This window comes from Impatiens glandulifera, chromosome 2 (assembly GCF_907164915.1).
Source record: "Impatiens glandulifera chromosome 2, dImpGla2.1, whole genome shotgun sequence".
NCBI classification, from domain to species: domain Eukaryota; kingdom Viridiplantae; phylum Streptophyta; class Magnoliopsida; order Ericales; family Balsaminaceae; genus Impatiens; species Impatiens glandulifera.
The window spans coordinates 47,790,313-47,818,231 of NC_061863.1; the positions used below are offsets into that span (position 1 = coordinate 47,790,313).

The 27,919-nt window shown below is 32.6% G+C and overlaps 1 protein-coding gene across 3 annotated transcripts; it reads left to right on the top strand.

Moving 5' to 3' along the window:
* The first annotated feature begins 13,928 nt into the window (after positions 1 to 13,928).
* Positions 13,929 to 27,327, top strand: LOC124924021 (myosin-17-like). 3 transcript variants are annotated; one of them, XM_047464054.1, is made up of 39 exons: positions 13,929 to 14,223; positions 14,736 to 14,864; positions 15,191 to 15,334; positions 15,652 to 15,797; positions 16,266 to 16,422; positions 16,508 to 16,566; positions 16,761 to 16,917; positions 17,007 to 17,156; positions 17,226 to 17,362; positions 17,437 to 17,583; positions 17,672 to 17,773; positions 17,839 to 17,896; positions 17,984 to 18,085; positions 18,260 to 18,297; positions 18,460 to 18,586; positions 18,664 to 18,834; positions 18,976 to 19,107; positions 19,214 to 19,323; positions 19,465 to 19,525; positions 19,853 to 20,030; positions 20,992 to 21,197; positions 21,295 to 21,414; positions 21,519 to 21,617; positions 21,717 to 21,938; positions 22,419 to 22,558; positions 22,822 to 22,939; positions 23,021 to 23,071; positions 23,184 to 23,264; positions 23,596 to 23,766; positions 23,878 to 24,030; positions 24,112 to 24,318; positions 24,705 to 24,842; positions 24,920 to 24,990; positions 25,087 to 25,186; positions 25,258 to 25,314; positions 26,185 to 26,241; positions 26,330 to 26,410; positions 26,501 to 26,583; positions 26,675 to 27,327. In XM_047464054.1, the coding sequence occupies exons 1-39, from the start codon at positions 14,221 to 14,223 to the stop codon at positions 26,805 to 26,807; spliced, it is 4,596 nt and encodes a 1,531-aa protein (XP_047320010.1). In that variant the 5' UTR covers positions 13,929 to 14,220; the 3' UTR covers positions 26,808 to 27,327. The 3 variants fall into 3 exon arrangements, 2 of the variants coding, with proteins under 2 accessions (XP_047320010.1, XP_047320009.1); XM_047464053.1 differs by lacking the exon at positions 13,929 to 14,223 and having other exon boundaries at positions 14,730 to 14,864; XR_007098287.1 differs by lacking the exons at positions 13,929 to 14,223; positions 26,501 to 26,583; positions 26,675 to 27,327 and having other exon boundaries at positions 14,730 to 14,864; positions 25,265 to 25,314.
* The last annotated feature ends 592 nt before the right edge of the window (positions 27,328 to 27,919 follow it).

Sequence of the window (27,919 nt, forward strand, 5' to 3'; positions counted from 1 at the left end):
CAAGAGAGACGGTCTATAGAATTGGGAGATCCAACTTGTGGTAACTCAAAAGCTTTGGGCAATGACATCAGGTACGCTTCCGCTTAATTTATCATATCGACTTATTAACATATATAATCATTAATCTTGTTTTGTCTAGTTAAACACTAATATAATGTTAAAGATTATAGATCATGACTAAAGAAAATTATTAGATAATCCGGACTAAAACAAGATAAGAATAAATATATCTAACAAATGGTATTAGAGCCAAATTTCTATGTTGATCTGTTGATGTTAAGATTATGATATGAATACTTTTTTGATCTGTTAATACTAAGATTGTGATATGAAGAAATCGTTGATCCGTTGATCTTAAGATTATGTTAAGAAGAAATTGTTGATTTGTTGATCTTAAGATTCTGTTATGTTATGAAGAAATTATTAATATTTTAATATTAAGATTATGAAGAAATAACGATTTCTTTATACTGACTTTTGAGTTCCTAGTTTACTTCTTTTGCTATTAATAAAAAAAGTAAATAAGATTAAGTATTATTATTATTATTATTATGTTATTTATATATTTATTATTTAAATATATATATATATATATATATATATATATATATATATATATGAAATTTGAAAAGGTTCAAACTTTTATTTATTATTTATTTTATTATAATAAATAAAGTAAACAAATAAAGATTAAAATTATTATATATTTATTGTTTAAATATATATATATATATATATGGAATCTGAAAAGTCATCGGATAAACAATTTTAAATTTATTTTTACAACAGTTATATATAATATTAAATATATATTTTATATTTACATTAAATATGTAAGTGACAGTTTTTTTTCATATATTTTATGTTGATTATTAAAAATATAACATATCATTAAAGAACTTTTAATTATTTTAATGATATAAAGTTAAACCACACCAAAAGGTTATTAGAAATTAAAGAATTAAGATTATATTAAGATTGAAGGAGTTTATTATTATTAAAAAATTAATTGAAACAATATGTTACCAAAGTATCCTCTCTTGTGAAGATTAATTTGTTAAGAATTTTAAATGATAGTATACTTTTAATTCATGCGGATATTGTATCGGCCCAAAGGAAGATCAATATTGTTGGGCCGGATTAAATATATACATGTAATGATAAATATGTGACAATTATTTGATATTTTTGTGAACATTAATATTTCGGTCCAAAGATAGATTTATTGTTTGACATAATTTATTGTCAATATTTAATCATAACACTAAATTATCATTTACATGTTAAGATTTATGTCAAAAGACTAACTTTTAACGTTGTACCAGATAATTTATTTATTTTTTGATGGACAAATCTTAATATAAATGCTAATTATATTTGGATAAAATATGTGTTTATGATTTCAGTTAATGCTTCCTCTTTTTCAATATCTGCCAATGTTAATTCGATTCATATACTGAATGGAAACAACTTTAAGGACTGAAAAGAAAATGTTCTGATTATCCTCGGTTGTATGGATCTAGACCTTGCGCTTCGGATTGATCGTCCCACTATTACAGATGAGGGTACACTTGATGAAAAACGGGACCTTGAAAAGTGGGATAGATCAAATCGCATGTGTTTAATGATCATCAAGCGAGGAATTCCAGAAACATTTAGGGGTGATATCTCTGAAGTTACCGATGCTAAGAAATTCATTGAGGAAATTGAGAAACATTTTGCAAAAAACGATAAGGCTGAAACTAGCACGCTTCTAGCGAGCTTAACCTCAATGAAATATAAAGGAAAAGGAAATATAAGGGAGTACATTATGCAAATGTCTCACATTGCTTCAAAACTAAAAGCACTAAAGTTAGAGTTTTCTGATGAACTGCTCGTGCATTTAGTTTTGATCTCTCTTCCTGCACAATTTAACCAGTTTAAGGTAACTTATAACCGTCAGAATGAGAAATTGACTCTTAATGAGCTCATTTCATATTGTGTGCAAGAGGAAGAGAGATTGAAGCAAGATCGGACTGAAAGTGCTCATCTGGCTTTGAAAAATAACTTAAGGGATCAAAGAAATAAAAGAAAGAACCCTAAAGAAGCTGATGGTGGTCCCGCACAAAAGAAACAACAAACTAAAGAAAATGAGGAATTTAATTGTTTCTTTTGTCGGCAATCCACACACATGAAGAGGGATTGCACCAAATATCACGCGTGGCGTGCAAAGAAAGGTGACATTCTTACTTTAGTTTGCTGAGGTTAATTTAACTTCAGTACCGAGTAACACTTGGTGGGAAGATTTTGGTGCTACTACTCACATTAGTATTTTTATGCAGGGTTGCCTGAGCTGCCGAAAGCCAAATAAGGATGAAAGATTCATATTTGTGGGCGATGGCAAATTAGTTGAAGTTGAGGCTATTGGGAACTTTAGATTATTATTAAGATTTGGTTCTTATTTGGATTTGAAAGACACTTTTATTGTACCGTCATTTAGACGGAATTTGGTTTTTATTTCTGTTTTGGACAAATTTGGTTTTTGTTGTTCATTTGGGAATAGTCGGTTTAATCTTTCTTTAAATTCAAGTATTATTGCAACTGGTTCTTTGTCAGTTTATGATAATCTATATTTACTTGATACGGTTGCCTCATATAATGAAACTTTGCATACAAGTACACGCGATACTAAAAGAAAATTAACAATTGAGAATTTTGCATCAATTTGGCACAAGCGTTTAGGTCATATATCTAAATACATAATTGAAAGACTTGTAAGTGATGGAATTCTTGATTCCCTTATTTTTCCAATTTTGAGGTTTGTGTTTGATGTATTAATGGAAAGCAAACAAATGTAAGAAAATTGGGTGTCAATAGAACTTTAGACGTCTTAGAACTCATACATACTGATATTTGTGGGCCATTCCCTACGGCCTCTTGGAATGGTCAACGATATTTTATTTTGTTCATAGACGATTATTCAAGATATGGCTACCTTTATTTAATTAGTGAGAAGTCCCAAGCACTGGACGTGTTTAAGGCATACAAAGCTGAAGTAGAAAATCAGTTTGGTAAAAGAATAAAATCTGTGAGATCTGACCGTAGTGGTAAATACTATGGTCGATATGATGGATCCGGAGAACAATGTCCAGGACCATTTACTAAATTCCTAGAGGAATGTGGAATTGTACCTCAATACACTATGCCAGGTTCTCCTCACATGAATGGTGTATCTAAGAGACAAAATAGAACTCTTAAAGATATGGTAAGAAGCATGATATCTCATTCTATTTTATCGGAATCTCTTTGGGGAGAAGCAATAAAGACTGCAGCATATATTCTCAATAGAGTTCCAACTAAAACAACAACTAAAACTCCTTATGAGCTTTGGACCGGTAAAAAGCCAGTCCTAAAGCTTTTTCATATTTGGGGATGTCCAGCAGAAGCAAGGCCTTATAAGCCAAATGAAAAGAAATTGGACTCCAAAACAGTTGTTACTTTACTGGATATTCTAAGAAATCAAGGGGTTATAAGTTTTTTGTTCCCATGAACAGAACTATTTTTGAGACGGGAAATGCGGTGTTCTTTGAGAATATTGAGTTTGAGGGGAGAAATACTAAAAAAATTGTATTTGAAGAGGAATTTGTTCAAATTCCTACAATTGCTACTGATGATAATCATGAATTATTTATGATATTAATCAAGAAACAATTCCATAACTTCAAGACATTAATACAAATCTTCCCATTGAAAATGAGGTAAACATTCCTAAAGAACAAACTCAACAACCTCAAGAACAAATGTCATTACAGAGATCCACGAGAGAAAGGAGAAATGCTATTTCAGATGACTATATTGTATTTCTCCAAGAACATGAGGATAGCATTGAAATGATGGAAGATGATCCTATCAACTTACATCAAGCAATGCATAGTTCTAATTCTCATAAATGGATTATTGCCATGAATGAAGAAATTAAGTCCATGAAAGACAATGACGTTTGGGATCTAGTCTCATTACCTGAAGGTGCGAAATCTATTGGTTGTAAATGAATATTTAAAACTAAAAGGGATTCAAAGGGTGATGTAGAAAGATATAAGGCACGACTTGCTACAAAAGGTTTCACTCAGAGGGAAGGTACTGATTTTACAGAAACATTTTCCCCTGTTTCAACAAAAGACTCTTTTAGAACGATCATGACATTAGTGGCGCATTTTAATCTTGAGTTGCACCAAATGGATGTTAAGACTGCGTTTCTAAATGGCAACATTGATGAAACAATTTTTATGAACCAATTAGAAAATTTTATGGTGGGAGAATCAAACAAAATGGTTTGTAAACTAAAGAAATCCATATATGGTCTCAAGCAAGTTTCTCGTCAATGGTATCACAAATTTCATGAAATTATTACCTCATTTGGTTTTGAGAGTAATGTAACTGATGATTGTGTATACCACAAGTTCTATGGGAGCAGACATATTTTTCTGATTTTATATGTTGATGATATATTGCTCGCTAGCAATGATACAGGCTTACTGCATGAAACTAAAAGATTCCTTTCAACTAAGTTTAAAATGAAAGATCTTGGTGATGCCTCTTTTGTATTAGGAATTCAGATACATCAAGACTGTTCTCGAGGTATACTTGGATTGTCACAAAAGAGCTACATTGAGAAGAGATATGACATGCAGGAATGTAAATCAGGAATTACTCCCGTTGTTAAAGGAGACAAATTTTGTCTTCAACAATGCCCTAAGAATGATCTTGAAGTTATAGAAATGCATAAAATCCCTTATGCATCTGCAGTACGGAGTTTGATGTATGCACAAGTTTGTACTCGACCAGATTTGGCATACATTGTCGGAATGTTAAGAAAATATCTGAGTAACCATAGTATGGATCATTGGATAGCAGTCAAGCGGGTTATGCGGTATTTAAAAAGAACTAAAGACTTCATGCTCACATATAATAAATCGGACCAACTGGAGATCGTTGGATATTCAGACTCAAATTTTGCTGGATGCCAAAACAGTTGGAGATCCACTTCAGGTTATATCTTCATGCTTGCCGGAGGAGCAATCTCATGGAAGAGTGTTAAACAAACACTCATAGTTTCCTCTACTATGGCCACTGAATTTATAGCATGTCATGAGGCATCTAATCATGGAATGTGGTTACGGAATTTTGTCATTGGACTGAAAATTGTGGAAGGAATTGAAAGACCATTAAAGTTATTTTGTGACAATAAATCTGCAGTCATGTATCCAAACAACAATAGGAGTTCAGCCAAGTCAAAAAACATTGACATCAAATTCCTAGTTGTTAAAGAAAGAGTTCAGAGTGGTCATTTATATATATAACATATTGGTACAAACTCTATGATTGCGGATCCGTTAACTAAGGGACTACCACCTAAGGTCTTTTTAGAGCATACTGCTCGAATGTGTGTTATGTCATTTAAAGATATTCAGTTTTAGTGGGAGTTTGCTTCTATATATATGTAACACAGACTTATTGATTACTGTAGTTTATGGATAATAAAGAATTTTTTGTTACACTTTGTTTTCTTTAAAACTTTGATCTCATTAGGGACTAGTTAGAAGTTGACATGATTCATGATCACATTAGATGTCATTTATATGCTACACATCCATACTATGATCTATGTCATTTAGTTATACTGATATTCGTGATCATTGATAGGTTGAATTACGAACTAATGTAATTAAAACCTCTTTGGTCCAATGTTTATATAATTAATAGACGAGATTGATTTAGAGTGAATTTAAATTATGATAACTACATTATTTGCGCATAAAGATGAACACATTTAATTACATATATTGTCCAAGTGGGAGATTGTTAGATTTATTGGACTAATATATATAAATAATGTGTTTGGGCTATTGTTTATTCAGAATCCAATTGATAAAGTGATCCACTAAAGTATTTTGGTTATTGGGCTAAGTCATGTTTGGTTATTAGTATGGTACAGTTTATTATGTGTAGAAACTAGATATTTATTTAATATTTATGATGGATTAAATAATAAATAAATGACAATATAAATAGGGTTGTGGTTCCCGATTCATAGATGTTAGTTTCATTTCTCATAACCTCCATCGTTAGAGAGAAGCAAGAGAGGCGGTCTATAGAATTGAAAGATCCAACCCGTGGTAACTCAAAAGCTTTGGGCAATGACATCAGGTACGCTTCCGTTTAATTTATCATATCGACTTATTAACATAGAGAATCATTAATCTTATTTTGTCTAGTTAAACACTAATATAATGTTAAAGATTATAGATCATGACTAAAGAAAACTATTAGATAATCCGGACTAAAACAAGATAAGAATAAATATATCTAACAAGGGGACGATGTCGCACTAACCCCGTCGAAACCCATTGGGGAATTGGAATCACCATACACCCTTTCCTTCCCAATTGGTTGAACCTCTAAAAAGGTTTTAAAGGAAGGAATGCTAACATTCCCATACAAAATAATAGCATCCACATCCGACGAAACAATATCAACAACCGGCATTTCGGCCACACCAAAACTTTATACCCAATATTCTCATTGCCAACACAAATAGATTCTGGAAAACAGTTTGTTTGTTCAAGCATTTACACATAAAGCATAACCCAATCAACCTTATGGAATAACCAAACATTCTCATCAATCTCAAGGAAGCCACCCAACTTGTCACCAACCCTTTTGAGAATAGAAATATCCCACAATTCTACGGGAAGTCCAAACAAACGGATCCATATCCCGTACACAAACGAAGGTGAACCAATTTACAAGTCAGTTGACATAACCTCGAGTTCATGTGGAGCCTCATTAAAAATCAGTTGTCCATAAACATTAAACGGTTAAAAATAAAATTAAAAATGTTATATGTATGTTTCGAACTTACAACCTAACAAAATAAGTACAACCCTTTAACCAAGTGTGATTGTGATGTGGTTAGTTGTTTAAAGTTTAAGTTCAACTTTTTAACTAACTAATATTGTCAAGTGGAGATTGCTCCATTATTTTAAACATTTGTAAATGTTTAAAATAGTTTTTTTCCCAACGGTCAAGTGTGTTAAATGGGTCTTTGGGCCCTAGGGTTTCATAGGTTTTCCTATAAATATCCCTCTTAACACCCTAGCAAAGAAGCAAAGAAGTTCTCTCTCTTCACCTTGACCTTCACCTTCCTCTCTCTTCTCTCTAGGCTGCCTATTTGAAAATCCTAAGCAAACACCACTCTTGTTAAGTTGGTCACAAGATTTGCTTAGGAAATCGTAGATTAAATACCACTCTTAACATCAAAAGAGCAGCTCCATTGTAAGCTCTTTTGTCTTTTTTTTTTCTTCTTGAATTTGAATTTGAATCTTTTTTGCTTTTTTTTTTAATTCCATATATTGTTTCTTTAAGCTTTCTATTCTGATAGGTGTTTAGGATTTTTACTTTTCTTGTTGTAAATATGTAATCTAAAATAAATAAAAAAACTTAATGTATATAAAGGTCATTGACCTAAAATTTCTTTAAAACCAAAACCGGCCCTTAAATTGGCCATTTCAAAAATAAAAATATAAAACTTAAAGCCAAAACAAAGAAGCAATCTACTTAAAGCCAATACAAAAATTTAATCTTAACAATTATAAAAAAATAAAAATAAAATAAAAAATAAAATAAAAGCATATTGCTTATTTGTTTTGGCTTTATGTTTTATATTTTTATTTTTGAAATGGCCAATTTAAATGCCGTTTTTTGTTTTAAAGAAATTTTAGGTCAATGACCTTTATATACATTAAGTTTTTTTATTTAGTTTAAATATTTACAAAAGAAAAGTAAAAATCCTACACACCTATCAAAATAGAAAGATTAAAGAAACAATAAATGGAATTAAAAAAAAAGCAAAAAAGATTCAAATTCAAATTCAAGAAAAAAAAGACAAAATAGCTTACAATGGGGTTGCTCTTTTGATTTGATGTTAAGGGTGGTATTTAATCTAAGATTTCCTAAGCAAATCTTGCTCTTTTGATTTGATGTTAAGGGTGGTATTTAATCTAAGATTTCCTAAGCAAATCTTTTAACCAAGAGAGTGGTGTTTGCTTAGGATTTTCAAATCAGCAGCTTAGATAGAGAAGAGAGAGGAAGGTGAAGGTCAAGGTGAAAGAGAGAGCCCCTTTGCTAGGGTATTAAGCAAAACTATGAAACCCTAGGGCCCAAAGAAACTCTAGGGCCCAAAGGCCCATTTAACATTATTTTAAGCATTTACTTGACATGTCAATAAATGTCAAGTTTTCATCTGATGAGATTTAATCTTTATTTAATAATGTCAAGTTTAGTTTTCATATGACATTTAATCTTTATTTAATAATGATGTAATACTTGGTCATTTTAATTTTATAATTAAAAAAATAACTAAGTTTTCCATCTTTTCTTCTACACACGCTTAAACTTTCTCTCTTACCACTTCTTCCTCTTTTTTCACCTAACTCTTTTAACATTTGATTTCATGGGTCGAATCTTGGGCATGGATCGGTCCATTAGTCGGGTGACCGGTCGGATCCGTCAATTGGATCCTTTCCTTGGCCTTACTTCGGGTTGACTTGCCTTTGATTTGGATCTTCCTATCCCTATTCACAAATCTGATCCGGATCTGTATGTGGATCTTGAATTGACCCATTTCCCTTTATCCTACAAAAGAAATAAAATTAAAGAAAGTAATTATATTATTATTAATTATTCCTATTTCTAAGGAACAATTATAATTATAATAAAATACTAACTAACTTATTCAACAAAATCAAATTTCAAAATCTAATTTAACTAATCTAACTAACCTAATTAAAAATGACAAAATCGTATATAACTAATTTTTTACTTTTAAATTAAAAAATCGTTAATATATATATTTTGTAAAAGTTTTTTTTTATTTATTTATAAATATCCAAGTTATTAATTTAAATGCAATCTTGAATATTCAAATTATAATAATTTCCCCAAGTGTTGTAACTTAGACAAATTACTACTTTAACTTTATCAAGAATCCAAAATCAATTATTTTCAAAAACTCAATTGTTCTAAAAATAATCGTATTTAAAATAAATCGTGCGATGTGCCTGTGAATGAATTCAAGAAACTTGTATAGACTCAGATTTATTAAAAGCAGGGGGTGAAAAGTGAGTGTCTACAAATATATATATATATATAATGCTTAATTTGATTTTTTTTTTAGTTTGTTGGGTCGAGAGTTGTGGTTAATATTAATATATATGTGAGAGTAAATGAATACTTGGGTCGAACCGTAGGTTGACCACCCATAAACTTCAAACAGTTAAAAATAAAATTAAAAATGTTATGTGTATGTTTCTTTGGTTTGTCGAGTCGAGAGTTATGCTTAATTTGAATATATATGTGAGAGTAAATGGATATTTGGGTCGAATCGCAGGTTGACCCGCCCATAAATTTCAAACGGTTAAAAATAAAATTAAAAATGATATATGTATGTTTCAAACTTGCAACATAACAAAACAAGTACAACCTTTAACCAAATGTGATTGTGTTGTGATTAGCCGAGAGATAAGAGGTCAATAACAAATAAGAGTAGTTAAAAAATATGAATCAAATATTTGATTGACCAAAGTGTGAGATCACAAAGTTAAATGTCGATTGAGATTGGTGGTTGGTTTGACTAGGAAGAGACGTGTGAAAGTGTGATTGAGATGTGGTTTACCAAGGGATAAGAGGTCGGTAAACGATCGTGAGTTCATGAGATTAGAGGTCGATTAAGATTGGTGGTTGGTTTGTTGGGAGATACGATATGTGTGAAAGAGTGATTAAGATTGGTGGTTGGTTTGCCAATGGATAAGAGACATGTGTAAATGTGATTGAGATTTGTTGTTGGTTTGACGAGGGATAAGAGGCATGTGAAATTATGATTAGGATTGGTGGTTATTTTACCGATGAATAAAAGGCGTGTAAAATAGTGATTAAGATTGATGGTTGGTTTGTTGAGGGCTAGTAACATCGGTTTGCCAAGAGGTAATAGACTTGTAAAAGTGTGATTGGGATTTGGTTTACCAAGAGATAAGAGACCAGTAATAAAGGATGATGAGGTGACGAGACTAAAGGTCGATTGAGATTTGTCGAGTGATAATAGACATATAAAGTGTGAGGTCACGAGATGAAAATATCAATTGGGATTTTGGTGGTTGGTTTGGCGAGGGATAAGATACGTGTGAAAGTGTTTGAGGTCATAATATTAGTAATGAGAATTTTCTATTGAGAAAATAATATATGTGGATAAATGTGTGACTTGGATAGTTGGTTGACCGAAGTGTGAAAGTGATGTCACAAGATGAGATGTGTGATTGGTGGTTGATTTGTTGAAGTGAGGGTAAAGAGGTCGCGGTAATGATGTGAGATTATTTAGGTACAAAATACTCGAAATTAGATCACAAGATTAGTAATGAGATGTTCATTAGAAAATAATAAATATTGGTGGTTATATGAATGAATTTGTTGGTTTATCGAAGAAGTGAGAGTAAAGAGGTTGGTGATATAATTGGATGATTGGTTTTCCAATAAGTGATGGTATAAGATGGTGATATTGTTGAGATGGTTGAGTGCAGAAGTAAGATAATAAGATTAGTAATATGAGAGGTCTATTTGGTAAGAAATGATATTGTTGGTTAACCGAGAAATGAGAGTAAAAGGTCGAAGAGGAAGAGGTCGGTGATGATGAGAAAAAAGTTAAATGAATGTCTTCTTATTAAATTTGTTATCATTTTTTTTTATGAATAACGAAAACAACGATGAATGAGAGGAGGAAGATGATTATTAGACTATCCTAACCATTGAAATTCTCTCATGTTTAGACCATAGATGTTGACGACGAAGTGGATAATGAAGACGATGCAAACGATGATGATGATGATGACGGTCACAAATAGGTGAGTATTGTTTATTTCAACTTTGTAAATATATAAATTAGAGATGAGTTTTAAAAATAAAATTGTCATATAATCAAATATAATTTGAAAAATAGTAATTATGATTGAAAATGAACAAAGTCAGATATATTATCAAGTTGCAAAGTTTTATATTAATCCCTACTTAAAAAATGGCTATGATTAAAGGGCTAGACCACAGAAAAATAAAATATCAATATTAATTATTATAATTATTTTAAACTAATATCAGAAATCTTTGATTCAATTTTAGATAACATATGTGACTGAAGTTACAAGTTGTTATGGTGAGTTATTATTATAGGTATCTATAAAAAGAAATAATTAAATTAAATTTTGAATGACTAATTAATTAATATAGATATAAATAAATAAAAAATTAAAGGAAATATAAGAATCCAAATTCTGTGCAGTCATATATAGGACCTTTCTAGATGGCTAGTTGAAAATAGAATTTGTTGGTCAACACTACAAAAGCCGGTCAAACCTGCTCATATCTGGTCTTAAGAGAACAACGGCCATCGGCTCTCCTGAAATACAGTTATTTAATAACAATAAAATATGTGTAAAAAAATAATTATATAAATATGTGTTATATTAGATTTATGTGATCAATCTAGTTTAATTTAAACAAAACAACTTAAACACAAACATTTCAATAATATATATATATATATGAGATGGACATGGGTTATTCCTGATAGAAAATAACTTAGAAAGTGAAAAAATAATAATTCAGGTCCATATATATACTGAAAATTTGAGCTATAATCTCCTACATCACTCTTGATTTGTGTGTGGTGAATTTAGTAATATTTTCCTTTTATTTTTATGTGGTTTTACACCTGATCCTGATCAGATATTATTCTCAACAGAATTACCATATTTAAAAAAAAAAAAATAAGAATCATAAAATATGTTATAATCTTGTTTGTACAATCTTATTTAATAATTCATTCATTTATTTTGTAAAATATTAAACTTGTAAGTATGAAGATATATAGTAAAATACGTATAAATCTGATAAAAATACTCATGAACTAATTACTTGTATTACTTTGATATATGTACTCACAAACCTGAAGAGGGTTGATTACGGCTGTGTATATATATTTGGAATAATTGAATTCCACAAATTAGTTTTTGAATTTTTACACGTAAAATTAATTAAAAAATTAAACAGAAAACTTACTTGAAAGACTAAATATTTTATATTCGATTCTTAATAAGAAATAAAAAAAAGTTAAATAGAGTTTTGAGAACATGATAATAGGGTTACTTATATAACGGTGATTTAGAATTTATCCGGATTACAATGATAATAATATTAAAAAAAACAAAATTTACATAGGTTATGTGGCTATCTTAGTAACAATAAAACGAAAAATAACACCTATATTTCCATATTTCCGTAGTAGTTCAGTCATTCTTTATATAAACTTTGGTTTTGTAATAAAATAAATAAAAAATAAATCAAATTAGAAAATGTTAATCAACTTAATATTGTGTCACAATTTCACAATTACTTTTGAATTATAAAAATAAAAAATAAAAGTGATTTTATTTTTATTTAGTATAAAAAAATGTAATTAAATTAGATAAAACATTTTAAGTTTAAAAATGGATAAAAATAATTACTTTTTGATAACAAAAAATTGTTTTGATCAACTTTTTCTAAAAAAACCATTTGTTTTCTCTTTAACAAATAAGTTCAATTAAGATGAACGGCATATTAAGTTGTTTTTTTAATATGGTCAACATTTTAGATTATAGTATATCATATATAGATGAATTATGAGAGACAGATTTTAAGTATTACATGTCTAATTATTGTCATGGACTAATGGGTTAGCTGTATCATTTGTAGATATTGAATTTATTTAATAAACATAATAACAAGTGCTTAATTTCAATTATGAAAAACAAATCAAAAAATATTTTTCATTGAATTTTTTTAAACTTCATGGTCACTACTTTAATTTAAGAGATTTTTAATAAAAACCAAAACTCGAAACATTTGTACTTTTGTGTTGAAAGAAATAAAAATAATTACATTTACCAATCAAATTAAAAGTTCAAGTCAGTTAAAACCCTATATGGAAACTCCAGCTCGGAACTGAAATTGGTAGCGGACAAGTATTTTTTTAGTTTACTTAATAAATAATTTTTTGTAATATCTTATTGAGTATTTTAATTTAAATAAAATAATGCTCTTATTTTTAAAATTTTGTATATATTAACTAATTTAATAATATGTTAAATTTAGTTCAATTCTGATTCTAGTTGACCGAAATAATATTAAATCCTTTTACTATGATCTAAGTAGTATTTCTAGTGCAAATGAGTTAAGCTGTTCGTGAGCCGCTTAGTCAAAGTTTGATTTGAGTTTGACTTTGACCGAGTTCGAGTCGAGCTCGAACCGACTAGTTGAATATTCGAGCTAGCTCATATAATAATTGTTCGATGATTTTTCAAACTTTTTACGAGTCTGATAATAAATAATATATTTTTATTTATTTTAATATTAAAACCTAAAATTCAAAATAAATATTTTTTTTATAAATATTTAAAAATTTAATTTTATTTCAAGTTTTTCGAGTCGAGCCGAACTTGTAGATTAATAGTCGAGCTCGAGTTCGAATTTATAAACTCGTTCAAGCTCAAGTTTGAGTCAAGCTAAAAAATACTTAATCGAGTTCGGTTTCGCCCTCCTCTCTATATAGTAAAGTCAATGTGATAATAAAAGTTGAGCATGTTTACAGCTGTTAATTAAAATAATTACTTACATTAGTTTGTTAAAACTAAATTTAAAAAAGAGATAATTAATTTTTATTTAGATTCAAAATGGCGTTACAAAAGTTGACGGCCGCTTACACAAACCTTCTCCGACCAGCCTCCGCTAACCAAGGCCCCACAGACGAAAGTGTTTTAGAGAGAGAAAGAGAGAACTGCAGCTGACAATGAGAGAGAAAGAATAAGACGCCAATATAGAGAAGAGAATATTACCATCTAAGCATTAAGCTGCTTTTGAACATAAAAAATTACAAATTACAACTCATTTCTCGCACCACCAAAACTCTACAGCAACAAAGGAAAGGAAAGGAAACGCAAGTCTATAAGAAACCTCCACCAATTCTACCGCCGACTCCGTTTCATCTCCGATCTGACTCATCGATTTCGACTTCTTCTCATCTCTTCTGCTCCGATGATTTGAAGTAGATTAGATTAGATTAGATTACAGAAGGAAGATCTTAATCCGACTAGTTTATCAATGGTATGTATCTGATACACCTGTTTGTTGAATGTTTCCTTATTTTGTTGATTTGCTTTCTCGAATTACTTCAGAGTAGACTTCATGCTTTATCGAGTTATGGAATCGATGTGTAATATTCTTGTATACTTGAAGGTCGTTTTCATCGAATTATTCAACTCTGAGATTAGATAGACTGCGCTGGTTCTGTTTTCATGAAAGCCGGAATTAGTAGTATATCCATTACTTGTTATTCATACTACTTGGATCCTATTAAATTAGCGTGAAGTCTGGATGTTAGGATTCAGCAAGTCATATAGAGTTCAGGCAATGTAGATATCTTTGAATTGTCCATGTTTTGTCGATATTCTTAGTTCTAACTACTTCTCTTAGACATTTGACTCTCAAACTGTCTAAGACAATAGGCTGATTTGATATTCTGAAATTCATTTTATGTTATGAGTATACCTGTTTCTTGTTTATATATCTATATGTGGTGATAACATTTGTGTGAATATGCAATCATGTATATGAAGGCAACACCAGATAACTTGACCGTGGGTTCACATGTATGGACTGAGGATCCAAATTTGGCTTGGATTGATGGTGAAGTCATTAAAATCAATGGCGAGGATGTCCATGTTCAGACGACAAATGGTAAAATGGTAAGTATTAGCTTAACCATATTTATAGTCTTTATTGATCCTTTTGCTAGAACATTTGTCCAAATTATCCTACATCGTTGTTGTAAGCTTGTATTGTTAGTTTGTTACTTATCATATAATTCTTGTTGTTTACTATCAAAATAATGTTTTGTGCTGAAAATGTCCTTTTTCTAGTAGTTCTTAGTTCCATGTACCTGTTTTTCTTCACATGTAAAGTCCACATTTCTTGTCACATCAAATTAGAGTATAGGTCTCTTGCATTGACCTCTTAGAATAATTGTGATGTACTAATTCCATTCCCTATCTATCTCCAAAAATGGATGCAGGTGGTTGCAAATATTTCGAAAGTATTTCCGAAGGACACTGAAGCTCCTCCTGGTGGTGTTGACGACATGACAAAACTTTCATATTTGCATGAACCAGGAGTTGTACAGAACTTGTCAGCCAGATATGAACTCAATGAAATCTATGTACATTCTTGACTCTGTTACCATATGCAGCTAACCAATATTAAGTAGTTTGTTTGGGGGAGTAGTGAATTTTGATTTTAATGACAAGTGTTTTTGTCATTGATAAATATGTATAAATTATTAAATAAAATTGAAAAAAAAATGTTTAGATAACTAGTGTTATTGGCTATATTTTTATAATAAAGTAAAATTGAGGTCAAAATAACATCATTTAATAAAAGTGTTCTTGGGACAAGTGGATATTCTCCCCAAACTAGGGCTAAAAGGGATCAAATGGTTAGTTGTTTTCTGACTATTACTATATATCTTTTTGACAGACATATACTGGAAATATATTGATCGCAATTAACCCCTTCCAAAGGTTGCCACACCTATACGACACTCACATGATGGAGCAGTACAAAGGAGCACCATTTGGAGAGCTTAGTCCTCATGTTTTTGCAGTGGCAGATGTTGCCTACAGGTAGCTGCATATCTTGCTAGCTACACATGGCTTAAATTATTACGTGTTAAGTGATGTGACACACTGTCATTCTACTTCATCTGGGCCAAGGAACTTGTTGAATAATACCAATTGCTATTTGGTCTCATCTACCAAAACCCCCAGCCCATTTACTCATAAAACTGATGTTGCTAAAACTTTATACATTTGTTAACAAGAACAATGTCTCAAAACCAGAAACATGAGTCATAGAAGTGTTAAGTCTAGGCCATTCAGCAAGCTCGCTTCCGAATTTGTATCTTAATTAACAATATTTTATTAAGCAATAAAATGTTCACATCTTGGGACTTGTAAAAATTCTCAAGTATATTATCATATACGTGGTATCTAGCCCCTCCGGGATTAGTCGAGGTGCGCAAAAAGCTTGCCTTGACGCCCTGGTTACAAAAAGAAAAGATATCAGTGATGTATCCCTTCTTTTATTTGCAGAGCGATGATTAATGAAGGGAAGAGCAACTCAATATTGGTTAGTGGTGAAAGTGGTGCTGGTAAAACAGAGACAACAAAGATGCTTATGAGATATCTTGCATATCTTGGGGGACGATCTGGAGTTGAGGGCAGGACAGTTGAACAACAAGTTCTGGAGGTGACATTACAAGCCCTTTTCTTATCTCTTGTTATGAGATCTAGCTTTGGGAATGACTGCATTGACCTTTTTGTTATGTTGACAGTCTAATCCAGTTCTTGAAGCCTTTGGCAATGCAAAAACAGTTCGTAATAATAATTCAAGGTTAGTGCTTGCCATGAAATTCAGTGACTAATCTATAAGAGCACCCAAAACAAAAAAATTCACTCTTTCTTTGTTTTGAATCTTTTTCTCTTTGAATAATGTCCATGATGTATTGTATATAAAATTCTTCTAAGAAAGCTGACCTGTTTATCTTATTATTATTGTCGGTATGTTGATTGTGCCAAAAAACCTAGTCGTTTTGGCAAATTTGTTGAGTTACAATTTGACAAGAATGGGAGGATATCTGGAGCAGCCGTACGTACATACCTGCTTGAGAGGTCTCGTGTTTGTCAGATTTCAGATCCAGAAAGAAATTACCACTGTTTTTATCTTATTTGTGCAGCACCTGAGGTATCCTACTCTTAACTTTATAATGAAAAGTGTTTTCCTATTGTCAAGGTTTTAGTGGGAAATTTTTTGTTAATTGGCCTTATTTATAGGTGAGGGAGAAGTACAAGTTAGGAAATCCTCAATCATTTCATTACCTAAATCAGTCCAACTGTTACAAACTTGATGGAGTAGATGATGCTCAAGAGTATCTTGATACCAGAAGGGCCATGGATATAGTTGGTATTTCTGAAGAAGAGCAGGTTAGCCTCTTTAGAAGCTACTTTATGTGCTTGCCTGCTTAGATGCTTAACCTTATATGATTCATGCAGGAATCAATCTTCAGAGTTGTAGCTGCAATCCTTCATCTTGGTAACGTAGACTTTGCAAAAGGGAAGGAGATGGACTCTTCAGTGATTAAGGATGAGAAGTCTCGCTTCCATCTCAATATGACAGCTGAACTGCTAAAGTGAGTTTCTGTTTTGTCATCTGAGGATGTCCTTATGAGTAAAAAAATTATCCATTTTCTCACTGTGCATTTAGATGTGATGTCAAAAAACTGGAAGATGCCCTAATTAAGCGTGTGATGGTAACACCTGAGGAAATCATTACGAGAGCCCTTGATCCGGATTCTGCTCTTGGTAGCAGGGATGCCTTAGCTAAAACCGTTTATTCTCGGTTATTTGACTGGTAAGAAATGTAATGTTTGTTTGTGAAATCTTTTGTATTTTTCCATGTAAGAACATCCTATCATTCTCCCATTTTGGATGTATTAAAGGATTGTAGACAAGATAAATACTTCTATAGGGCAAGATCCAAACTCAAAATCAATAATTGGAGTTCTGGATATATATGGATTTGAGAGCTTTAAATTCAACAGGTAAACATTTTCTTTTGGTTTCATGAACAAGTTTGAACAACACTGATGGAACTCATATAATGTAGCTTTGAGCAGTTCTGTATCAACTTTACAAATGAAAAACTACAACAACATTTCAACCAGGTTTGCTTTTAGTAAAGTATGACTTCTTGTCAACTGTTTAGCTACTGCATCCTTTCGTAATGAAACAAAGTTGATGTGTGTCTGCAGCATGTTTTTAAGATGGAACAGGAAGAGTACACAAAAGAAGAAATAAACTGGAGCTACATTGAGTTTGTTGATAACCAAGATGTGTTGGACATGATTGAGAAGGTTTGTTACTGTTACGGTTGTTTTCATTTTATTTCAGAGTGACCCTTTTTCAACTTCTAACAGTTGTAGAAGATTGTTGATTCTACAACTTCTGATTGATTGAAGCATATCTATTCTATCTAGTATTTGCATAGCTTTGACTAGTAACTGTTCACATGAAAAATTTGCTTGCAGAAACCGGGCGGAATCATAGCACTGTTGGATGAGGCCTGGTACATAATTAATTTGGTCTTAGATGTAATGCAAAGGCTTAGCATACTGCTGTGTGATTATACTACTTATAGAAAAAAAAAGTTGCAGCAGTAAAGAAAGCTCTTCACTACTTAATTATACACCATACATGAGTTAATATTTCTCCCAACTGCTATATGCAGCATGTTTCCCAGGTCTACCCACGAGACTTTTTCTCAGAAGTTGTACCAGACATTTGCAAAATACAAACGGTTCAGTAAACCAAAGCTTTCTCGGACTAGTTTTACCGTAATTCATTATGCAGGAGATGTAAGCATTAGCTTCTTGTGCAAGTTTCCAGTGTTTTATTTTTTTTAAACCTCATTATGTCGTCCCTCAAATAACAGGTCACCTATCAATCTGATTTGTTTCTTGACAAAAACAAAGATTATGTGATAGCAGAACATCAGGACTTGTTAACAGCGTCCAAGTGTCCTTTTGCATCTTCCCTATTTCCACCTCTTCCCGAGGAATCTTCAAAATCCTCCAAATTTTCTTCCATTGGCTCACGCTTTAAGGTACCTTTAAGTAAGATTTTCCTCATTGTTGCTTAGTTTATGAATGCACTTGAATTTGATCTGCAAACTCTTTCAGTGCAATTCAGCCACTCTACATCCCCATTTATTTTATTCTGATAAAGACATGACTTAAAAATGCAGCTGCAACTTCAATCTTTGATGGAGACCTTGAGTTCTACGGAACCTCACTATATCAGATGTGTGAAACCAAACAATGCTCTCAAGCCTGCTATATTTGAGAATCTCAATATAATCCAACAATTACGCTGTGGTGTAAGCTCACTTTTATTTCATCAATTCATATATCACTTTGATCTACAACTAAACCTTTCTGGAAATATCTTTCTATACTAAACCATAATTCTCATCATAACTGTAGGGTGTCCTTGAGGCTATCAGGATTAGCTGTGCTGGATACCCTACTAGGAGGACATTTGATGAGTTTCTCCTACGTTTTGGTCTTCTTGCTCCTGATGTCTTGGATGGGAAGTAGGTGTCACTCTTAAAATTACATTTTCATTATACTTTGGCATCATCGATCTTATACGTCTTGCTAGATGTCCGAATATGTGCCGCTTGCTTCTTGTGCTATACTTACAACTTCTATTTGTTGATTCACTTTGTTTGCAGCTATGATGACAAAATGACTTGCCAAATGATTCTAGACAAAATGGGATTGAAAGGTTATCAGGTAGTCTAATACTTTGATTGTGTAGTTCATGCCTCTTGGATATTTATTTCTTCTAAATGATACATTGACTTTTATACCTTTAAAAAAAAGCAAAACATGATTGGAATCACTCTAGTATGAACTCTTGTTTTTTCTTTGGTGGGTGGGCTGAAAGTATTGGACTAAGTTTGATTTTTTTTAAGAGAGGTGACATTTATTTTATTTTTCCTGAGTATGCACTATTTCATATTTTTTCTCTATCTTTATGTCAAAGAACAAGAATCATGATCCACTTTTTGTGGTTTGGTAACTCTGGTAGCTCAATACTAATTGTGCTTGAGTTAACAGATAGGCAAGACAAAGGTTTTCCTGCGAGCTGGTCAGATGGCTGAGTTGGATGCCAGAAGGGCAGAGATCCTCGGAAATGCAGCTAAGATAATCCAAAGGCAAATCCGTACATATATTGCTTGCAAGGAATTCTTTTCACTACGCAGAGCTGCAATTCAATTGCAATCGTGTTGGCGCGGTAATTCACTTTTTTCTTGGTTCTGTCTAATCTACAACATAAGAACTGGTATAAGCAACAAATCTGTTGAGGTCTGAGTCGAGTGGCCTTCAAAAGTTCTTGTCCACAAATTGTTATAAAAGGAAAAGAACACTGGAAGTATACAAGGATAAATATCCATTGATAGAATTTCTGTCATGGGTATACATCTTAATTGTTAACATTGTGTTATGGTATCAATGAGTTGGTTTTAAAAAACAAGTTGTTTTTGCCCTGTCCTTAAAGTTCTAAGTCCAGTAAAAAGTGCACTTGTCATGTAAAATAGAATTTAACTTGCATTCCCTAGAGGATGTAGTTCAGGTCTCCTAACTTGCTTGCTAGTTTTTTTTTCACTCTTCCTTCTATGGGGGTGAAAAATCTAAAAATTATCCTTTAATTTGTCTTTAGGATGGTCTGTTATCAAAGCTTATTTTTTTGGTCTTCTTTACCAAATCTAATCTATGTATGCGTGTTTTCTGATCTTTGACAAAAAATATTGTTGATAAGAAACTTGTGAACTCCAGAAATTGTAGCTTCTCAATTTAAGTTTGACTTGGTTGGCATGGTGTTCCGTAACATATCTTTTGAGAGTCTTTTCAAAGTAGAAAAATGGTTATGTATAAGTGGGGGATCAGTTGAATATTCTTCTGCTTCTTTGCTCCATTCTAGCCTCCTTAAGTGAACTAGCCTTACCTTCAGTTATTAAACTCTAGAACATTTCAATCCACCAGTTGCAGACAATGCTTCTTCCAAAAGGCAGACCTCCTCATGTTGGGGTTTGTTTGAGATAACTTCTTTACCCAACATCTTCGGCTTCCTGTAGTTGTAAAATCTTACTGTCATGTGGTCTCTTGAACCTATTATTGATCACATGCTTATTTCATCTGCCTTTCCTGGCCTTCTTCTCCTTTTTTACATTTGGGTGGGGCATTTTTGTAACCAGCTATGATGGCATGCAAGTTGTACCAGCAGTTGAGACGAGAAGCTGCAGCCATCACGATCCAGAAGTATTGTCGACGCCATACAGCTTGGAGATCCTACTTTACTGTCTTGTCATCTGCAATAACCTTGCAGACTGGGTTAAGGGCTATGGCTGCTCGTAATGAATTCAGATATAGAAAACAAGCTAAAGCTGCCACCATTATCCAGGTCTTCTTTACCATTCTTTGTTTAAACTGGTAAATAAAGTCAAAATGGTTTTTGACGTCATCAGCTAAGAAAGTGATCCTTTATTATTGGTCTGCAGGCACGTTGGCGTTGCCACAGAGAGTATTCTTATTACAAAAGTCTTCAAAAGGCTATTCTTGTCTCTCAATGTGGCTGGAGATGCAGAGTTGCTCGAAAGGAACTCAGACAGCTCAAAATGGTTTGTTGAATTCCCTTTTCTCATTTTATCTTTTTGAAACTTTTGTGGATCATTCATCCCAAGAGCATAGATTTTCACTGTATTAACTTTTGGAACTCTCTTAGGCTGCAAGAGACACAGGCGCCCTCAAAGAAGCGAAGGACAAGCTTGAAAAACGTGTGGATGAACTCACTTGGCGTTTACAGTTGGAGAAGCAACTTAGGGTAGTCTTCTTATTCTCTATGCTACTTTATTAATGTTGTAGGAGTTGCAACAATAAGTATTCTTGACTTGAGCCTGGTTTCTGTCTTGTCTTTCTACAGCTTAATCTTGAAGAGGAAAAAACACAAGAAAATGCCAAGTTTCAGGAGGCTTTACATGCAATGGAGAAAAAGGTGGAAGAGGCTAATGCCAGAGTTATCAAGGAACAAGAGGCAGCTAGGAAGGCCATCGAAGAAGCACCTCCACTTATCAAGGAGACACCTGTCTTGGTTCAAGATACAGAAAAAATCGATGCACTGACAACTGAATTAGAAAGCATGAAGGTATAAATCCACAATTCTAAATTTCTTGACTTTTCATTATTGAAACAGAGAAAATTGCTAAATCAAATTATGGTGTACTTTTTGGCTACCAGTCAGTGTAACTTGTTTTATTTTTGAAAAAGGTAAATGCATTATTTACAGAATAATATTGAGGGCACAAAAATGCTACTCTTATGCATCAGAAGGATAGCAACAAATAGGTTGCTTTCAAGCCCAAAGATAACATAAAAAAATACATCAAATGTGTCTGTGAAAGCTATAAACAAAAATCATCATGAACCAAAAGGGTAACTGAAAAAAAGACTGAATCCTAAATTAAAGTGATTGGCACACTTGTTGAACACCCACCACAAGTAAAGCTAAGTTGCTCAATTTCTTAGTGTACTTTTTTGCTGGCATCATGCTTTCTAAAAGTATAGAAAATGATGTAAATTTGAAACTTTGGTTTCATTGAGATGCCGGACTACATGAATTTGGCAGGATTTGCTGTCATCAGAAAGACAGGCATTAGAAGAAGCTAGGAAAGCACATAGTGAAGCTGAGGCCAGAGTTGCGGAGCTGGTACAAAAACTTGAAAATACAGAGACTAAGGTCGATCAACTACAAGATTCTGTACAAAGGTAATCAGTTTTCTTTTTTTTTTGCTATTCACAAAGGTAATCAGTTTATTATAGGAGAAAATCATTCTGTTGGTAAAAAATTACCAGTTTTATATTTATTATTATTATTGTTCTGGTTACAAGTATTTCTTCACCATATCGTTGGAACATGCAGGAGTGTATTCTTTTTTGTTTTTTCGCTTTGACATCAATCATTGAGTTTACTCGCATGGAACTTACAAGAGGAAGTCAATTTTGTTTTTTTCTCTTCTCTTCCTTTTTAGGCTCGAGGAGAAAGTTTCTAATACAGAGTCAGAGAATCAAGTGCTCCGTCAACAAGCATTGGCAATATCACCAACTGGGAAAGCATTATCCTCACGGGTTAAAACACCATTCTATCAGGTAATAATGGGACATTGCACCATTGGTATCATTATAGTCATTTAAGGCATGCACTTAACGATTTTCTGCATAAAATTGCAGCGAACTCCGGAGAATACTTATGCTCTAAATGGAGAAGTAAAAGATGTGTTGGTAGGAATTACTTATATTTTCACAAAAAGGATTTGATTAAAATTTGATTGAAGTGAGGATGCTTAGATGAATCTGAAAGAATTACATTTCTCACACTGCTTTTATGTTCCAGGAGACTCCTCTTGCTGTTTCAAATCCAAGGGAGTCCGAATCTGAAGAGAAGCCACAGAAATCTCTTAATGATAAACAACAGGTTAGTTCTGTTGTCATGGATACAAATATTAGGTTGTTCTCTTGATGAATGAACAGATCAGCTAGCCTAGGCCTTGTTTGATGAAGGGTTGGATTTAATCCCAATAATCCCTTATCCCATCATCATTCAAATTATCAACTAAAATACCTTACTTTATCTTTTATAATATTTTAAATATAAAATACAAAACCTCCACACCCCCCTCCCCCAAATAATCCACATTTTCATCCAACAAAGGTTTTTTCCCCAAAGAATCAAATTATTATTATTTAATTGATGGAAAGGATTATATTGTCCAGTTGGCTTCCTCAGTCTAGCTCTCTGTATACAGGAAAACCAGGATCTTCTCATCAAATGCATTACACAAAACCTTGGCTTTTCTGATGGAAAGCCAATTGCAGCTTGTATCATCTATAAATGCCTTCTCCATTGGAGGTCATTTGAAGTTGAAAGAACTACAATCTTCGACAGAATTATTCATACAATTTCTTCATCAATTGAGGTATAGTTTTGGTTTGAATATACTCTTGAATGTTCATAGGAGCATCTGCTACAGTATATTTGGCAGAATCCAGGATACTAACCTCAAGAAAAAAATACTATTCCTTTGAAGGTCCAAGACAACAATGTGTTGTCTTATTGGTTATCTAACACATCAACTCTTCTGTTACTTCTCCAACATACACTCAAAGCAAGTGGAGCAGCTAGTTTGACTCCTCAAAGAAGGAGGTCATCTTCAGCTTCACTTTTTGGAAGAATGTCTCAGGTATATTACCTCTTCCAGATTGCGTTTCATGAATTGAGACATTCATGTTTCTTCATCTTTGTAATTGTTCTTTAATCTCAGGGCTTGAGGGCATCTCCCCAAAGTGCTGGGCTCTCATTTCTTAATAGAGGAGGACATGGAAGACTAGATGACTTGCGGCATGTAGAAGCAAAGTATCCAGCTTTGCTGTTTAAACAACAACTTACTGCCTTCCTTGAGAAAATGTATGGGATGATAAGAGACTGTCTGAAGAAAGAGATATCCCCATTGCTTGGGTTATGCATCCAGGTATATCCTACTTCATTGCTGGGGATTTTGTTTTATTGTAGATTAGGTATTTTTTTTCAGTTGGAATCGAACTTAGGCCTTGTTTTTTATGTGGGTTATTTGAGATTAATTTCAACTAACCCACATTCAAATCATCAATCAAACTACCTTCTATTTAAAAAGTAATAATTTAGTTTTATTTCATTGCATATCTATACCTCAAATGTCGTTTTACCCAAATAACTTGGATCAAACAAGGTCTTAAGTTATTGAAAACAAAGTGATTGCTACCATTTGCACCTCTATTGAATTCTTTGCCATCCAGCATGTTCAAAGGAAAACAAAAAGAATCTTGATGTGCCTCCCTATCATATATTTATGGAACTGAGGAACTTAATCTAATGCAGGCATCTAGGACATCTCGAACAAGAACAGTGAAGGGGCGTTCCCAAGCTCATGCTGTTGCTCAACAGGCTCTTATTGCTCATTGGCAAAGCATTGTGAAGTGCTTAAATGACTACTTGAACATAATGAAAGTTAACCATGTAAGTTAGCTTACCAAACATAATATATACATATAATTCCTTGATAAGTATTTTTTTAACATTTTGTGACTTTGCAGGTTCCTCCTTTCCTGGCATGTAAAGTATTCTCACAGATATTTTCTTTTATCAATGTTCAATTATTTAACAGGTAAAACTACAAGTATTCCATTTCCTCTGTTAATTAAAATCTAGGCCTTAAAATGTATGGTCCTTTTTTATTTGTTTCTGTTGTTTACCTTTTCAGTCTCCTCCTGCGACGTGAATGCTGCTCGTTCAGTAATGGGGAGTACGTTAAATCTGGTTTAGCAGAACTAGAACAATGGTGTAACAGTGCCACTGAGGAGGTGGCGACTATATCAATAATATCTTTTATGTTTGATTCATTTCAATGTTTTCACACGTCGTCTAATTTCAGTATGCAGGCGCAGCTTGGGATGAGTTGAAGCACATCAGGCAGGCAGTGGGATTCCTGGTATGGTGTTTTCCCTTGTTTATTGAACTATTGTCATCCTTTTGTTTTCCAAGAAATTTCGAACTGAAGATGCATGTGACTTTATAGACTATATATACACCATAGTCAAGTAATTGGGCCACAACAAATAAGACCATAAGTTACCAAGAATGTGAAGATGTAGAATTAATTTATTTTAGTTATATCTAGTAAAGCTGCTTTTATTTCATGTATTTATCCCTATATTAAGAGTTATTTTTTAATCAATAATGTTCCAATTTTCTAGGAGTTAAGCTCCCTTAAACTAGACAACTGGTTGTACATATAAGACTGCTCTATGAACTCGATTTAGTTTATTCCATTATAAAGAAATCCTCTTTATTCTCTCCCAATTTCTGCATGGTATGAGAGCTTATATAAATTCAACTTTAACTCACTAGGTAATAACAAATAGTCATTTTCTTATCAAAATATATGAAGAAAGCCTTCTTCTCTACAAAATTCTACAATTGATTCCGCATGCATATAGTATCATTAAATGAAATATTTTTTATGTCCAATTATCTCTTAAAGGATTCCTCGTTACGTTACTGCCCAGAGGAGAAGTAATAGGTAGGGATGAACTATGTGAAGAATTTGCTTTATCTTATATAGAAAAGATATTAGACTTCACTGATAAATATACTACTACAACTATAGACGAGAAAATCCACATTCCTCAGTTATCTTCCAGTTTATCTACATTCAGTGTTACAAGCCACAAACTGAATGGAACCAATTTATCTACAATATTCTCATCTGCATCACAAGCTCAACATAGTTTTTGTCTCTCCCTGTATACTTTTAAATCAAATACTGTTAACATTCTTCTTCCATTAATTTGCACTGCAGATTGTACACCAAAAGCCCAAGAAGACCTTGGATGAAATAACAAATCAACTTTGCCCTGTCAGTACTCCTGTCATAATGCTAACTCTTTTTGATTATTCCTTTCAAGTTTCAACTTCTTTAACCGAGTTTTGGATGTTCATATTAGGAGCTTAGCATACAACAATTATACAGAATAAGTACAATGTACTGGGACGACAAATATGGCACACACAGCGTGTCTCCAGATGTAAGTCAACTCGAATCCAGTTTGCAGCGATCAATTTTCTCATCTGACTTTTTATTTCCTCTCGCATGACAAGAACTTCATTATTACTAGGTTATATCGAGTATGAGAGTTCAGATGACAGAAGAGTCGAACAATGCTATAAGCAGCTCATTCTTGCTAGATGATGACTCAAGGTAATTACGGCATGACAACCTTTTTCTTTCTAGATTATTATAAGTATAAGATGAGTAACTTATTCGCTCTCCAACCAATAATTTTTTTCAGCATTCCATTCTCTGTTGGCGACATTTCCAAGTCCATGCCACAAGTAGAGATGGGGAACATTGAGCCTCCCTCGTTGGTTCGCGAAATGTCAGGTTTTGCATTCTTGCAACAGGTCACAGCAGACGGTCATTAATATTTTTCATTCAATACTCTTTTAGACCCGGGTCAATGCACAATCATCCTTCTCAGGAAAAAAAACCTTCCCAATTTTTATCGGGTCACTTTTGGGGGTGTGTGCAGTTTTGTTTAACCCCTTATGGATAACAAAGGGGAGGCATTCCTTATAGATTTTTTTTTTTACTTTTCATTGCTTTGTGGTGTGCATGTGTAGGATCATGCACACTAGTTCTAGATGCTTGCCGCATTGGCATAGACTTCTTTGATCAGTTTTTTTTTGTGAGTATATTTTGAACTTTGGGTTTTAAGGTTATTTCATTAGTGTGAAAAAAGAAGTGTTATTTTTTGGGTATAGGATCAGGTGTGGAAACTGTAGGACACTACCTTTAAAAGAGTGTGTTATTATTCTTCTCTTGTGAAAGGGGAAGGCATGTTTATTATTTTATTTTTGGCTTATTCTTTGGTGGTGCAAAGATAAAAAGCCCATGTATGTTTGATTGCTTTGAAATTTTATATCTAGCCTTCCTATTGTAACATTTATTTGCAAGGTTTCCATTAAGGTAAAGACTATAAGACATATCACTTAGTTTCTTGTCGGAAATAACATGTAAAAATGAAATTAATTGTATTAAACCAAACTCTTAAGATAAATCAAATATCAAAGTCTTCAGTTAGACTCATTTTTTACTAAAAATTATCTCATTGAAATCATTCTAGCCTATTATTCCTTATACTATTTGACATGTTTTCCAATTATATTATATTTACCTCAATATTAAAGAAAATAAATAAATAAAACCTCATTTCCCTAAATCAGAACTGACACCATCCAAATTTGAAATGGTCTACTTGAAGGGATTATGTATGAGTGGTTTGCACATTAATTTTTTTTACAATAACAAAAAAAAAAAACACGAGACTATATTTACCTGCTCCTAGACACAGGATAATTATTCCTACATAATACTGATACGAAATAAACCACTAACCAGAATGCCACTAAAAAGGGCTTTGAATCCGAACCTCCTAATTCCAGTAAGAGCAAAGCCCTGCTCAAAGAGGAAAAAAGTTGAATCACCCATTAGTTTACTCTCTTATAGAGACATGTTACGATTTATAGGCACGTGA

Bases quoted from the DNA above. Each gene is read 5' to 3' on its own strand.
- LOC124924021 (XM_047464053.1), top strand. From the start codon at position 14,730: ATGAAGGCAACACCAGATAACTTGACCGTGGGTTCACATGTATGGACT. The intron at 18,086-18,259 runs GTTTGTTACTGT...ATTTGCTTGCAG, and splicing joins TGTTGGACATGATTGAGAAG to AAACCGGGCGGAATCATAGC. The intron at 23,072-23,183 runs GTAGGAATTACT...TTTATGTTCCAG, and splicing joins GAGAAGTAAAAGATGTGTTG to GAGACTCCTCTTGCTGTTTC.